Genomic DNA, 14,699 nt, shown 5'->3' with positions numbered 1-14,699 from the left:
TAGAATAACCCAAAGACAGCCCTGTATCACTGTTATTTGTTATTTTAATGTACTCTGTTCCAGAGTGTGTGAGGATGGCCTCAATGTTCCCCGTCTCATTATTAACCAGTTAAAGTGGTTGGACAGAATCATAGACGGCAAGGTACTACTCTACTCACACTGTGGCTCTCATACGGTGTACTTTGTGGCAGTGGAAGTTTCCTGAATGATATTTACAGGGTTTCCACAGTCTTGGAAATCCTTGAAAAATCAAGGTTGTAGCCTGGAAAAATAATGGAACGAAAAAAAAGAGTGTGAAATTTTCCATGTCATTGTCAGCTCTAAAATAATTCATCAGCTAGAAATGGCTTTTTGTGAGTGCAATCTCTATAAAATAAGTCATGGAAATGTATTGGCTGAAAGGTGTGGGAACCCCACATTTATGCTCTATGCAGTACAGTTTCTCAATTTGATATGAAATGGTCACCATAATTAGTGTAAAAACTCTTGGACTTACCAGTCTGGTCAAGTGTACATTACTAAGCTGTTGATTATGGATCTATCTTGGTGTGTTTTGTTATTGTGTTGATGGTGTTTCATATGATGTAAAACCACAGAACCAAAACCAAAAAATTACACAAGTGTAATTATACATTACCTATGCTTCACATTGAGCAAGGAATTTGTGTTAGTCTAGAGTTTACTTGTCAAAGCCAAATTATGGCACTGCTGTGAATAATGTCTGGCTGATTTAATTGCTCTGTCTCTGTTTGTGTAGGATTTGAGCAGTAAGCTGATGCAGATGGTGTCTGTGGCTCCTGTGGAAATCCAGCGGGACATTATAACCAGCCTACCTGAAATCCTGGAGGACTCCCAGCATGGAGATATGGCCAGAGAACTGAAGTATGTCAGCATCAGACCCTGTAGTGTTCTTGCACTTATTTGATGGCTAGAAGTGTCTGTGAAAGCTGCTTTATTTACAACATGCCTCAAACAAAATTCTGAATATCTTTCAAAGATTTTGTCACTAAGCTGGCAAACTTTAACAAATCCTGTGATTATCTCATCCTCAAAAGTGCTCATTGTATCAAACCGGTATTACCTTATAAACACGACTTTGTTTGGAGGCAAACTGATTTAAAGGGGTCATGACATACCTTTTTTTTAAATGATTTTAATATGTTCCTTTAGGTTAATTTATTATTGTAGTAATGTTTTTTTTTTTGCAAACAAAAACAAACAGTCATATAAACTGTGGCGGAACGTGTCTCGTCATTGTCACCCTGCCTCTGAGGGCTGTCCATCAGCCAGGCTCACAACGGGAGTGGGTAGGAGAGAGAAGAGGCGCATAGTTAATAAGACTCGTTTGGGCAATGGGCGGAACTTTTTTGGACATTTTATGTTTATTATTATTATTTTCAATAAATGCCTCTCCGAGGCTTGATGCCACACCCACCGTGTCTGTCTCTTGCTCACCCTGCCACAATATGTAAAACATGATAATTTTCCACCCTCATTCTGACCCACTGTCAGAAATGCTCGGTTTTGGTGCTGTTTTCCCTTTAAGACATGCCAGTAAATGCCCACTGTTATGATTGGCTCTCTGCTATTGATTGACCTCCTCTCTCCTTGCCATCTCGCTGGTACTGGGCAGGGCTACAGAAGTGATATGTTAAGTAGGTGTTGATGTGTTTTTTGGAGGCGGTCAGATGCAAATGTCTACACCAGTGTGACATCACAATGTAGAGGAAGTAGAGAACGAGTCGTTTTGGCAGCTTGGTTACAACAAATGCTTTTTGTGTAGTGAGGAGGAAGTTTTGAGTTCTGAAGCTAGTATGTTTTTATAGTACAGTGACCTCAGGCATCGCTGCAGTGGTGTGGGGTGTAAAGACGGTGTGTGAATGTGTAGTGTTGTCCTAGCCACCGCAGTTCAAATACACGTTTTGTCCCACACTCTTATCCGATTTCCTGCTTCCACTCTTAATATTTCCTTTAATACTTCCTGAAATAATACATAAAAATAAAAACCACACATGCAGTATCTGACACTATTTGCACCAGGGTGCAATTATATCTACCATTATTTGCACCAGTGTTGGGTTGTATAGAATATCTGCCACTATTTGCACTGGGGTGTAAATAGCATATACCATTATTTGGTAGCATCTGCCTTAAAACAGTGTGCCCATACTCGCGGATGTTGCGTCAAATCAGCCAATCGGATTGCAGCTAACTAGATCGTTTTGTGTGCAATATGCATCAGACGGACACTGAACAGGCTGTGGGTGTGCCTTTTGAGGCAGAGATTATGTTGACCAATGTTTGTTTTAATAATTATGTCTTTGATGGTAATGGTGAGTGTGATTTATTACATTGATAGTTATTATCATCCTATACATGTTTTTTTAATGTTTGAGTTTCTGTATTTGTCTTGTCTGTTCCTTTGTGCAGCGGTTTATTGCAGCAAAACACTCAGCTCACTGTGCCTATTTTGGATGCTTTGTCCAGCCTGAATCTGAGCTCTGCATTACTGTCAGAGGTACCTGACTCGCAAGCACACATACATGCAGTACTGTGCAAAAGTTTTTGGCATTTGATTTAGACATTCACTGTGGAAGAAAATGTTGAAAACACAAAATAATTAATGCCATGCTCTTACATCTTACAAAAAGTGAGTACTGAACATGCCTCTCCCCACCCCATCTCTCTCTGTCAGGTGCGTGAGGCAGTGATGGGAACTTTGTCTGCTGTGCAGTTAGAGGATCTTCCTGTTGTAGTGAAGTTCATCTTGCACTCCATCTCTGCATCTGATGTTAATGAGGTCAGGCCCTGAAACCTTTGCCCTCTGACCTTTTATACAGATAAGAAAACAGGGTTGTCATGAATTTTCACTAGTCAATACCAATAACAGTGACATTTCACGATCCTCGAATACTAATTTAGAGACCTCGATAGAAAAATAATATGCTTTTCAACACACTCCGAGTCCTTTATTTAAAAAACAAATTAAATGAAAACAATGTAATGTAGCCTGTAGCTCAATTAAGTAAACATTGGTTCAAGTTTTTCCAAGTAAAACAGTGAAATGAAGAACAAAAACCAAATTACAAGCCATAGAACAAAAAAGTGCTTGTTTTTCAGGTAGAAAAAATACAAAAGTAATCCAATGCATAATAAAACTACCTATATTTTTGCATAATATTCACTGTATAGTTATTATATAATACATTATTACTGATTAAATGCTTTTTTGCTCTGCGTGTTTACATACACTACATAACTGACTGTAACTTGAATGCCTCAGCAAGACTTGACCTAGCATGTTTGACTTAGAAGAGCATTTTACCATTCACATGTCCAGCCGCATTTACCACAAGGCATGAACACTCTGCACACAGCATGCATACACTACATACGAGCATTCGAAAGCAGCCGCCTGTCAGTCAAGCAGCACATGGGAACCAAACAGAGTCTGTGCTGATACTGTAGAAAACAGTTGAATAAAATTTCTAATGCAGCAGGGGCAGTAATTTTTTTTTCCCTTGTCATGTTGGTGATGCACAGGTGGTGTGTGATTTGCGTAAAAAGCTGGAGTTGGAGCAGTGTGTTTTGCCAGCAGTGCTGCAGGCCTCCCAGAGTCGCATGCACAGTAAAAAAGCAGCAAGGTGGGAAATTTACCTGTTTTTAATTTTGTTTTCTTTTTAATTTCCATTTTTAGACTATTCAAAGCTTTCTCTTAAAGGGTTTTTAGGATTTTTACTCCTTATACACTTTTGTCCAAACACATAAGACTTTCTTTCGTCTTTGGAGCACAAAATGAGAAGTTTTGAAGACTGTTCATGCTGTTCTTTTCCTTATAAAAAGTAATGTTGTCACCAGGGGCTGTCAAGCTCCAAAACAGAAAAAAAAAAAAAAAAAAAAGTACCAACAAAACTGTCCATAAGGCTCAAAGAAATGTTAGGCAGAAAGAATGTTAGTCTCAGTCATCATTTCATTATATGGGGAAAAAAACTAAATAAAATGAAAGCAAATGGTGACTGAGGCCAACTTCCTGCTTAAAGGGATAGTTCACCCAAAAATGAAATTTCTCTCATGATTTATTCACCCTCCTGGCATTCCAGATGTGTATGACTTTCTCTCTTTTGCAGAACACAAATGATGATTTTTAGAAGAATATCTCATCTCTGTAGTTCCATACAATGCAAGTGAATGGGTGCCAACATTTTGAAGCTCCAAAATTCACATAAAGGGAGCAGAAGAGTAATCCATATGACTCCAGTAGTTAAATCCATGTGTTCAGACACGATATGATAAGTGTGGGTGAGAAACAGATCAATATGCAAGTCATTTTTATCATAAATTCCCCTCCCTGCCCAGTAGGGGGCAATATGCATGAAGACTGTAAATCACCAAAAACAGAAGGAGAATGCCTGAGCAGGGAGGACTAATTATAGGAAAAGAAGATATGGATTTAACCACCAGAGTCAACTGGAGTACTTTTATGTTGCCCTTTTTGGATTTTGGAGCCTCAATTTTGGCATCCCTTCAATTGCATTGTATGGAACTACAGAGCTGAAATATTCTTCTAAAAATATTAATTTGTGTTCTGCAGAAGAAAGCAAGCCATACACATCTGGAATGGCATGAGGATGAGTAAATAATGAGATCATTTTCATTTTGGGTGAACTATCCCTTAGCATCTCCTTTTGTGTTCCAAAGAGAATACAGAAAATCATACAGGTATGGAACAACTTGAGGGTGAGTAAGCAAAGACAGACAGAATTTTGATTTTTGGGTAAACAATATTTAAATTTTTTTTTTTTTTTTGTAAATCAAAATTCCTCCAGTTCTGACATGCAAGACATGTCTTTTTCTTTATTATACATCATGTCTGTTTTGTGCAGGTCATCCAGTGTCCCATCAAGCAGCAATGGTCAGGACAGCGTGACTCTGATTCTGGAAGTCATAAAGTCAGCTATCCGCTTTCAGAAGACCATCACAGAGGCCTGGCTGAAGGTAAGCTGAGATTTCATATCATCTTCACTGGTTTTAATGTTTTCAAACACTGGGTATGATATTTGACATGAAATTATTTGATTGTTGTCAATATTTTTTATTTGCAGGCCATAGAGAATGTTGATGAGTCAGAGGACCACAAGGTGTGATTGATTTCCATTTAAGTGTTTTTAATTACGTACTTACCTGCTTTGTATGATTGAGATATTTTTACACCAAATGTAAGGATAAATGCTGCATGTTGTGTCTCCCAGGTGGTTGATCTGTTAGTGCTGTTCATCCTTCACTCCACTAATGCAAACCACAGCCGACGTGGGGCCGAAAGAGTGTTTAAGATCAAAGTTCGCAAAGGTCTTATTCAGGAAACCCTCCTGCAGAAGGCCTTCAAAGGTCATGCTCAGGTCAGCGCTGCCCTACTTTCATTAACATGCTTTAAGACTAAAGAAAATGTAAATGTGCCACAAACTATAAGTTATAGGATGCTGTGGGACGACCTTTTTGCCCATCCATATCTACACTGTGCTGACTTGTGACTAGTAAAAAAACCAATATATTGATCAAGCTGATTTTTGGTTATTTTGAGACTAGGGTTGTCACAATATAAAACATTTCAGTATTCAATATCAATACCAGTGAAAGTTAATGGTTTTCGATACCACAGCAAAAACCAAATAGCTAATGAACTATTTATTTAATTAAGTTGAATAATAATAAAAGTATTAACAAATCACAAATAAAAACAAATTGTATAACTATTGTGAAAATTGTGTGTGTATATATCAAGTGTAGTCGTACTGTGTTACAGGTGATGCGGGGTTATTTCTCCTCGATTCTGGCTCTAGCTCAGGGACTCTTGCGATCTCCAGACTGCTGTGTGGTGCCTTTCGGAGGTCACATGTACAAACAGGCCTTCACTGCCTTTGACTCCTACTGTCAGCAGGTAAGATACACTAACACACTTTGATTCTGCACTGTAGATCTAAAGACTTTAACATTCAAGTCTTTCATAAAATTAACAGCTGCACTAAAATACAGTATATTTTTGAATATATTTATTTTGACATGTTGTTAAAGCAACATATGTAATATTTTGCTTTAACAAGCATGCACTTGTTAAATGAACAAAATTGTAAAATCTCTTGTCATCTTCTCATCTCTTATGTTGCTCAAATCTCTGTTTTATTTTCTTATAGAACACAACTGAAAAAGCTCTAAACTGTCAATTAAAAAAAGTAACATAAAAGTAGTCAATTCGACACACACTGTATATTCCAAATCTTCTAAAGCCAAACAAAGATGTTTCACTATTTCATGTGTGAAATTATAGTGCATGCGGACAACATTTGTGCTACTTTTGTTCATTTTGCAGCTTTACAGCCATAGTAACCATCCAGTTTTATTGTTGTGAACAGAGCAGCCAGGACATTCTGCATTCTGTTTTAATGAAAAAAAAAAAGGAAGGTAATATTATGCTCGTTTCGAGTGACATGAGGGTGAATGATTTGTCAGCCCTCTACAGACACGTTGGAGAAAGAATCGCCACTGGCTAGTAATTATTTGGTTTCACTCACCAGACTTTTAACAACATGTAAGCGTAATGCAACTGAAAAGATATTAAGCAAACCGAGAAGAGGGCATTTTCACATACAGTATATAGTATTTATTGTATATGTATAACTTTATGCAGTATTGTATGTGAGATTGTACGTTTTATTTCATATTTCAAATTTGATCATTTTAATTTTGTTTTAGCTTCTTACAAATGTAAAAATGTCACTTTCACATTTCACATCAATTTGTGATGTCATGAAATTGCATTTTTAATAATGATACAAACTGTTGTCACTGTTTAAAATTTCAGTCACATTTTTAACAAAACATTCACAAGGTTGGAACCTAATAATGAAAATAGAATTAAACACATACAATTATTTAATAATTATACAAATAATTTACTATACGAAATCTTTTTTTGCAAAAAGCAAAAAACAAAAAAAAAACAAACACTTTTTACCAAACCCCTGCATAGATGCTGCAAGAGCCTATTTGTTAAATTCAATATTTACAGTGTTTTTTTTTAAGTAAAAATATTTCATAATGTATGATTGTCCCTTTAAATATTTATAATTTATACATTTAAACTTACACGTTACATACAATCACTACATTACTACATTTCGTAGCACTTGTACGATGTACTATTTATATTGAGTTAACATTGATATGTATAATAAACACTAAATTAGTACTGTCTCTTTAAGAGAAAGTGTTTACGCTAGCTTCCACAAGCAAGTGTTTACGGTTGAATAAGTGCATTGCACATTAATGAGATGGAAGTTACACAGTTGTTTGTACATCATCTATGCAATGTGTGATTAAAATTATAGATATGTATTTTTTACTTTTTGATCTACAACTGACTTTAAATAACAGAACAGATATTAAGAGACATGAAATGAAAATGGAGTGCCTGGATCTCGTCTTTTGACACACAATACAAAAAACGAGCCAAAAGGGAACTTCTGCTTGCATAATGTGTTGACTTGCTTGTAAAAATATTTATTGTACAAGTTCTCAAATTCAGATCCTTATGCTCTCGAGTTTTGCAACACTTTTACCTTCTAACAGATGTCCAACAGGCATGTTACTGGTCTGTAGCCATGCTTTAAACTGGTCTTAACTTTAAAGGCAATGTCAATGTTACGGAATTTCGTGGCTCAACAAAAGCGATTGTTACAGCGTGATCACAACACATCAGGACCCACTGCAGCCAAATAAGGTCAATTTACATCAGAGTACGCGCTCACCAGACACAGCGTAATAAAAAACGAGAATCCAGCTTCTTAATTGCCAACTTCTTAGTCAGTAAAAGGATCGCAATGCTCAAGTTCTTCTCCACCATATGACTCAATCTTTGGCGAGTCAAATCTAGCCAGTGGCTAATAACTGACATATCTTAAGTCACATGCAAGTGATCTACTTGCATTGTAGAGGGTTGATTGTATTTTTTGAGGGAACTATCCCTTTAAGTAAACAGTTCTAATACTTTAACTCAAAGAGGTCCAATTAATGTCCTGTACGTATGTGTGTGTTGTACAGGAGGTGGTGGGCTCTCTGGTCACACATGCGTGCAGTGGTGTGAGTGGGGAGGTGGATGTGGCTCTGGAGCTTCTCTGTGAGCTGGTGTCTCAGAGACCTACAGAGATGAGCCAGTTCGTTGCTTTTTTGAAGGTATGACGGACCTGTATTAAATTAGTTTATTACAGGGTTCCCACAGTGGTGGAAAACCTGGAAATACACTATCAGGGATTTTTCAGATTCTGTTTTCCATGTCTGAAATATCAGAACAATCAGGCAAATGTATGTGGTGAATGTATGCTCTGCTCTAAAATATTTCATTGACTAGATATTGCTTTTGGGTAGACTAGTGATTTCCTATTTGTGGGCGAATCTTATCTTATCTTATCTTATCTTATCTTATTTATTTATTTTTCCAATGAGTTTGTCAGACAGAGCAAACCAGCCTGAATACATTTGTTTTATTTTTATTAATCTTATCTGCTAATCTGAAACAATTGAAAAGGTCATTGAAAATGGAAATTCTTTAGTCAAAAATTGTTGGAGCCCTGTTATAAAGATTTTTATAGTAAATAAAGCAATGGGACAACATGAGGGTTGGTAACTGAGTGGGGGATTGCTAGGATTTTATGTTATATAACCCATGAGCTGGTGTGTTTTGGGGTTTTGTGACAGGGTATTCTGGACTACATGGATAACCTGAGCTCACAGCAGATCAGACGACTATTCCACCTGCTCAGCCGCCTGGCATTCGGACAAGAGCAGCAGGGAGGGCACATCCAGGTGAGACACACTGCAGCTTAATGGTGAAGTGTGTCATTTTTTTGGATGTTAAAATACTTTCTCAAATTCCAGTTTACTGTGCAGAAATCAAACATTCCCTTTTTTGAACTTGTGTATCCTTCGTTGTCTTTTCTCTTTGTTGCTCATTTGCCTGGCTGATTCTGTTTCTCAGTAATTTAACACTTGTTTTTATTTCTCTGTTCTCTTTTTCATAACTAGTTCTCTTTCTCTCTCTGTCTGTCTCCAGGATGACATGCACATCGTCATCCGTAAGCAGCTGTCCAGCACGGTGCCCAAGTACAAGCGCATTGGTATTATTGGTGCAGTTATGATGGTGGGCAGTATGGGGGCCTGCAGGTACAAGCTTAACTAATGCATTCAAAGCATTACCTTATACAGAGTGCAGCTGTTAATCTTGTGGTCTTTCATCTTCTTGTCTTGCTGTTTATGTAGAAATAAGCCTGATGGCTCTCAAGGTGGCACGCTGCCCAAAGAGACGCACAGACAGGTGAGCAAGATGATGTGTGTTTACAATATATTATAATTTGTTTCATCTTTGTTTTGGCATTTACTTTAATACAGGGTTTGTACAAGGTGCCTGAAGTGCTTGAATTTGGCTTTTTCAAATTTAAGTCAGGGAAAACCCTTGAAAATAGCCATTTTTACCAAGAGGTGTTTAAAAAGTTCTTGAATTATAGAAAATTGTAAAATATATTGCTAAAATCATTTAATAAATGAAATGTATTTATTTATTTTCGGAAAAACACGACTGAAGCAGGCAGTGCACAGACGGAGCTATCATGTGGCACCTGTTACTTTTGGCAGTGCTGTTCAGAATGGGCCAATTACAATCAATTGTTACTGGAGGATTTAAAAAAATATATTTTATAGATACTGCTGTTGCAAATTTAACAAGTATGAATCCTTGCAACTATCAGTTTTGATTAAAAATTACTCTCCAGAGTGAAAAAATTATATGAGATGTAAAACGTTCTGAGATTTGAATGCAGATCAATGGAGGATTCAGTTTTGTGAGCCGTCTAGCGCCCCCTTGTGTAAAGACAGCTTTGTGTCTCACAATATAGGATATTTCTGACCAAATTTGGGTCAATATCAAAATATGTTGACAAACATGTTCCTTTACATTTTTAGTCATGAAAAAGATTTCAAATAGCGGAGGAAAAAAAAAAAAAAAGAAAATTAAAAGGTATCATTCTATAACCTAACCTTTAATAATATGAAATGGCTTGACTCTTTTGCAAATTTTTTAGAAGATATATTTGAAATTGTCAATTGCCTGAAAAAAAATCCTTGTCCTCTTCATCTGGTACACCACTTCTATGACGTAAAGTTATTTATATATTTATTTTGTACTTTTTTTTTAATAAAAGCGTTAGTGCAAGGTCGAACAAGTGTACAAAAAAGCAAAACAAAATTATTATTAATAATTAAAATGTTTGTCCCTTGATTTCATGGCATTGGTGTTATTAATGTTAAAATCTTTTTTTATGTTTTAACATTTTGCAAAATGCAAAAAGTTGTGATTTTTCCCAGCATGTTAAAAAGTTATTAATTCACATTTTAACTAATATTTTCACACAAAAATATTTGGTGTTGTACCCCATTGAACCCTCAAAATGTGGTGTTGTAACCCATTTAAACCTCATTAGTGTTAACTTGGTGTTAACTTCATTCGTGAAACAAAATTAAATAATGAAAGAACAATAGCCAAGTTGTCCTTTATGAATAAAAATTAATGTCAAAATATTTACCCTCAGCGTTTATAGGCAAAAACTGAACTGAATGGAAAATTTCAATATTTTGTAAGTTGGAAAGTCAAATTTTTTTGAAAATGACCCATTTGCAGATTCGGTCAGTTCCTCACATAAATCTGTTGTGTGACTTTAGAAAACATGGAACACAGCACGAGTCATATGGACTACTGTTTACGGACCCAGTTATTCACTTTTGTTGGAAAGCGAAGTGCGTTTTAAGGGAGCAAACTACAATTGCACATCAATTTCATCATGAATGAACCAAGAATTGTTACTGAGAATATGTAGTTAAAGATGCTCTTTGAGATATGTTGTACTTGTAATAAGAGGTGTTTTATTAAAAAAAAACTGATTAAAATATTCTTGTTTAAAATTAACAAATAAAGAATTTGTTTTAATGACATCTCGAGCATAGTCCTTGAAAACAAATAAAAATGTGCTTAAAGTAAATTTTATTTTGAAGCATCTGTATGAACCCTGTTATTAACAATATTCTGGTGTGTGTGATAGGTGATGGCTCTGTTGGAGCTGGTACGTTCATGCAGTGAGAGTTCTCCTGAAGCTGCTGCTCTCTGTTATGATGAGCTGGCCAACCTAATGCAGACCTGCAAACTGGACCCTCTTGTGCAGGTGTGTGTGTGACCACACTTTTCCCCTTAACCCTTTAATGCATAACTCGGGTCTTTAGTGACCCGGGACCTCATTCCACCCCCTGTACTGTACCTCATCCATTTTTTGGATTTATGCCCACACCTCTTTACTATTTGTAGATCCATTTGTGATAGATATACGTCCGGGCCGCTAAAGACCCGAGGTATGTAATAATGTTTGGTGAAACACCCAAGCACTTAAGGGTTAAAGCAGCATGTCATGACTTCATGACTGATCAGTACCATTTTCCTGCCACATCCAGTCATGAAAATATATATCAATACAACATATAACTGTACCGGTATATATTTTTATAACTGAGATATATATACTGTGTCTGTATGTGTGTGTGTGTGTATATGTGTATATATATATATGTATGTATGTATATATATATATATATATATATATATATATATATATATATATATATATATATAAGGGCCATGCACAACAAAAGAGAGCCCATTTAAAAATACAGTGAGCTTTTCAACAAATTGCTTTAGTCTGTTAGATCCCTGTGTCATCCTCAGGCTTGGATAGGGAAGAGTGTGTTAGAAGATTTCCAGGAAGACTTTGTTGTTGACCTTGGACCTCAGATATCAGGGTGAGTGACACATTCAGGAGTCATAAATGGCTCATGTATGACCATATAATCATTATGGCCTTTGATCAAGAGGACCATTTGCATTTTATATTGTTAAATGCTATTATATGTCAGTTATTTATCTGCTGCTTCTGCACAGATTTTGAATTGAATTGCTGTGCTTTGATCAAACCTCAGCGGTGATTTAGGAATATGTGTGTGTGTGTATAATATTCATGTAATTGCATTACTACTGAGTAAAACAAATTAGCAACAGGTACTTAATGTATAAATAGTTTACAATGTTATCACTAAATAATGAATTACAGTAGCTTGAAAATTGTGTTACATGGACACTTTGATGTTCAGTGTTTCTTTTTTAGTAGTTTGTTGTGTCCTGACCTCCTCCTCACCCTTTGCCTGTATGTGTTTCTCAGTTTGTTTGTGTTTCCTGCCTCTGTGATGTACAATCTGGATGAGGAGGAGAGTCAGGGAGGAATTGCTATCAATCTTCTGCCTCTAATGGCTCAAGACCAGCAACACAAAACAGACACACCCCAACCAGCTGGAGTCAAGAGAGAGAGGTAAGACCGGCCCTAGAACTGCTGCTAACACTGCTGCTAACACATAAACACACACTTACCCAGCTATATAAAATAGCAGCATACCATAGAATTGTATTGTTTTATGAAAAGCTAATTATACTTTATGACTTTACCTATGAATAATTTTAAACTTTTGAGCGTCCTGAAAGTCCCCAAAGGAAGGTTTTGTCAAATTAATCTCACTTCTAGGGACAATTTTGTCCCCAAAGTATTGCTAAGGAAACCCACATTATTGTGGATGGTTTTAAGTAAATATAGTGTAAAAAGAAAATGAACATTTAATCTATCACTAAATTACACTTTTTTTATTTGGAATGCCCAATTCCCACTACTTAGTAGGTCCTCATGGTGGTGCGGTTACTCACCTCAATCTGGGTGGCGGAGGACAAGTCTCAGTTGCCTCCATTTCTGAGACAGTCGATCCGCCCATCTTATCACGTGGCTTGCTGTGCATGACACCGCGGAGACTCACAGCATGTGGAGGATCGTGCTACTCTCCACGATCCATGCACAACTTACCACGCGCCCCATTGAGTGCAAGAACCACTAATCGTGACCACGAGGAGGTTACCCCATGTGACTCTACCCTCCCTAGCAACTGGGCCAATTTGGTTGCTTAGGAGACCTGGCTGGAGTCATTCAGCACGCCCTGGATTCGAACTCGTGACTCCAGGGGTGGTTATCAGCATCAATACTCGCTAAATTACACCTTTTTAATGATTGTTTCTGTTGATTTATAGACTATTGACAGTAGTTGAAACTGTAGTTCTGGGTGCCAAATCATGCAAAGAGATTTGTGTAAGAGTGACAATATTAATGACTACCCTAACACCCTTTCTTTCACAGGCATGTGTCTCCTTTGTGTCTGTCCCCATTTTTCCGTCTGCTGAGGTTGAGCGAAGAAGCGCAGCATCAGGGAGATCTGGAGGAGATTGATGCTCTGTTAGGTCAGATCTGACTCTTGTGTAAAACTAGTAATTGCATATTAAGGTTGATTTGAGCTTGACCAGCTTTATCTGTACACACTGTAAACAATTTGTACTTTTAACCTTACAGATTTTACCAACATCACTGTTTGATATGTCTCTTTACTGTTGTTCCCTGGAGGGTTTTTGTCTCACTACACACAAATACCCTTGAAATGGGCAGTTTTAATTGTAGAATAGATATTATATTAATATATAACATTATTCAAAAATCTAGCACAAATAAATATGAATTCAATTGGCATTATATCACACCTAGCAGAAGCTTATCAGTCAGATTACCTAACCAAAAATGAGAAGACTTGTCATGGTTTGATGCCTCTGGTTTTTTATCATGATGAGGATAATGTTGAAATCAGTGTTTAAAGAGGCATGCATTATATTCAAGGATCTCAAGAGTGCAAGTTGTTCAGAGGCAAATCCCTCTTTGGTATGTTCCACTGAGAGTGTGTTTTATTGTGAGTTTTGTGTGCTGTTTCAGGATGTCCTCTGGTTCTAACTGATATGGAGGTGGTGCAAAAGGTGGAGAGTTTGTCTAAGACTGAGAGGGAGTTCCTCTGTTCATTGCTCTTCCACACCATCAACTGGTTCAGAGAGGTAAGTGCACCCTTCACTGAGTACTGAATTCAGAATTGACTTAATATCTTTTTCCCAAAATTAAATTTCTGTCATCTGCTACATAAACCTTATGTTGAAACCAGAATTACTTGAGTTTTCTTTCATGGAACACAAAAAGAGATGTTAAGCCATGTGTCCAAACCGATAACATTTATACAATGGAACTGAGGCTGTGAAGCTCAGAAAATAACAAAAAGCACCATAAAAGTAGTGCATATGACTTGTGCGCTACATTCCACATATACTGAAATCGTACAATAACTTAGTGTGAGAAAAAGACCAACACTTTTTTTAACTAATCTTTAAAAATAGTTAAAACATTTTGTATAGTATACATTTTCATACACTATATGTATAATATAAATATTTATACACTACCAGTCAAAAGTTTTGAAACACGTGCCTGAAATGTTTCTCATGATCTTAAAAATCTTTTGATTTGAAGGCGTATGCTTAAATGTTTGAAATTAGTTTTGTAGCCAAAAATATAATTGTGCCACCATATTAATTTATTTCATTATAAAACTAAAATTTATTAAAACATAAATAAGAAAAAGGTTTTGAAATTGATGACTTGGACCAAATAATAAAGAAAAGCAGCCAATAAGTGCCCAACATAGAT

At 36.5% G+C, this 14,699-nt stretch overlaps 1 protein-coding gene across 2 annotated transcripts in view; it reads left to right on the top strand.

Annotated features, from left to right (window-relative positions):
- The window catches only part of fancd2 (FA complementation group D2), a 30,737-nt gene that overhangs the window by 5,319 nt on the left and 10,719 nt on the right, over positions 1 to 14,699 (top strand). For both annotated transcript variants that reach the window (XM_051713008.1, XM_051713007.1), the window contains exons 8-25: positions 64 to 142; positions 758 to 882; positions 2,431 to 2,518; positions 2,696 to 2,800; positions 3,544 to 3,644; positions 4,884 to 4,995; positions 5,103 to 5,138; positions 5,250 to 5,396; positions 5,801 to 5,935; positions 8,095 to 8,226; positions 8,749 to 8,856; positions 9,104 to 9,213; positions 9,310 to 9,364; positions 11,142 to 11,261; positions 11,816 to 11,889; positions 12,306 to 12,452; positions 13,320 to 13,420; positions 13,941 to 14,056. In XM_051713008.1, coding sequence (XP_051568968.1) covers positions 64 to 142; positions 758 to 882; positions 2,431 to 2,518; positions 2,696 to 2,800; positions 3,544 to 3,644; positions 4,884 to 4,995; positions 5,103 to 5,138; positions 5,250 to 5,396; positions 5,801 to 5,935; positions 8,095 to 8,226; positions 8,749 to 8,856; positions 9,104 to 9,213; positions 9,310 to 9,364; positions 11,142 to 11,261; positions 11,816 to 11,889; positions 12,306 to 12,452; positions 13,320 to 13,420; positions 13,941 to 14,056 — 1,891 coding nt within the window. The remainder of the gene's footprint in view (positions 1 to 63; positions 143 to 757; positions 883 to 2,430; positions 2,519 to 2,695; positions 2,801 to 3,543; positions 3,645 to 4,883; positions 4,996 to 5,102; positions 5,139 to 5,249; positions 5,397 to 5,800; positions 5,936 to 8,094; positions 8,227 to 8,748; positions 8,857 to 9,103; positions 9,214 to 9,309; positions 9,365 to 11,141; positions 11,262 to 11,815; positions 11,890 to 12,305; positions 12,453 to 13,319; positions 13,421 to 13,940; positions 14,057 to 14,699) is intronic.

The sequence above is a fragment of the Myxocyprinus asiaticus genome, chromosome 12 (assembly GCF_019703515.2).
Source record: "Myxocyprinus asiaticus isolate MX2 ecotype Aquarium Trade chromosome 12, UBuf_Myxa_2, whole genome shotgun sequence".
NCBI classification, from domain to species: Eukaryota; Metazoa; Chordata; class Actinopteri; order Cypriniformes; family Catostomidae; genus Myxocyprinus; species Myxocyprinus asiaticus.
Note: the sequence above shows the minus strand (reverse complement) of the source record. Positions and strands in the feature narration are given on the sequence as shown.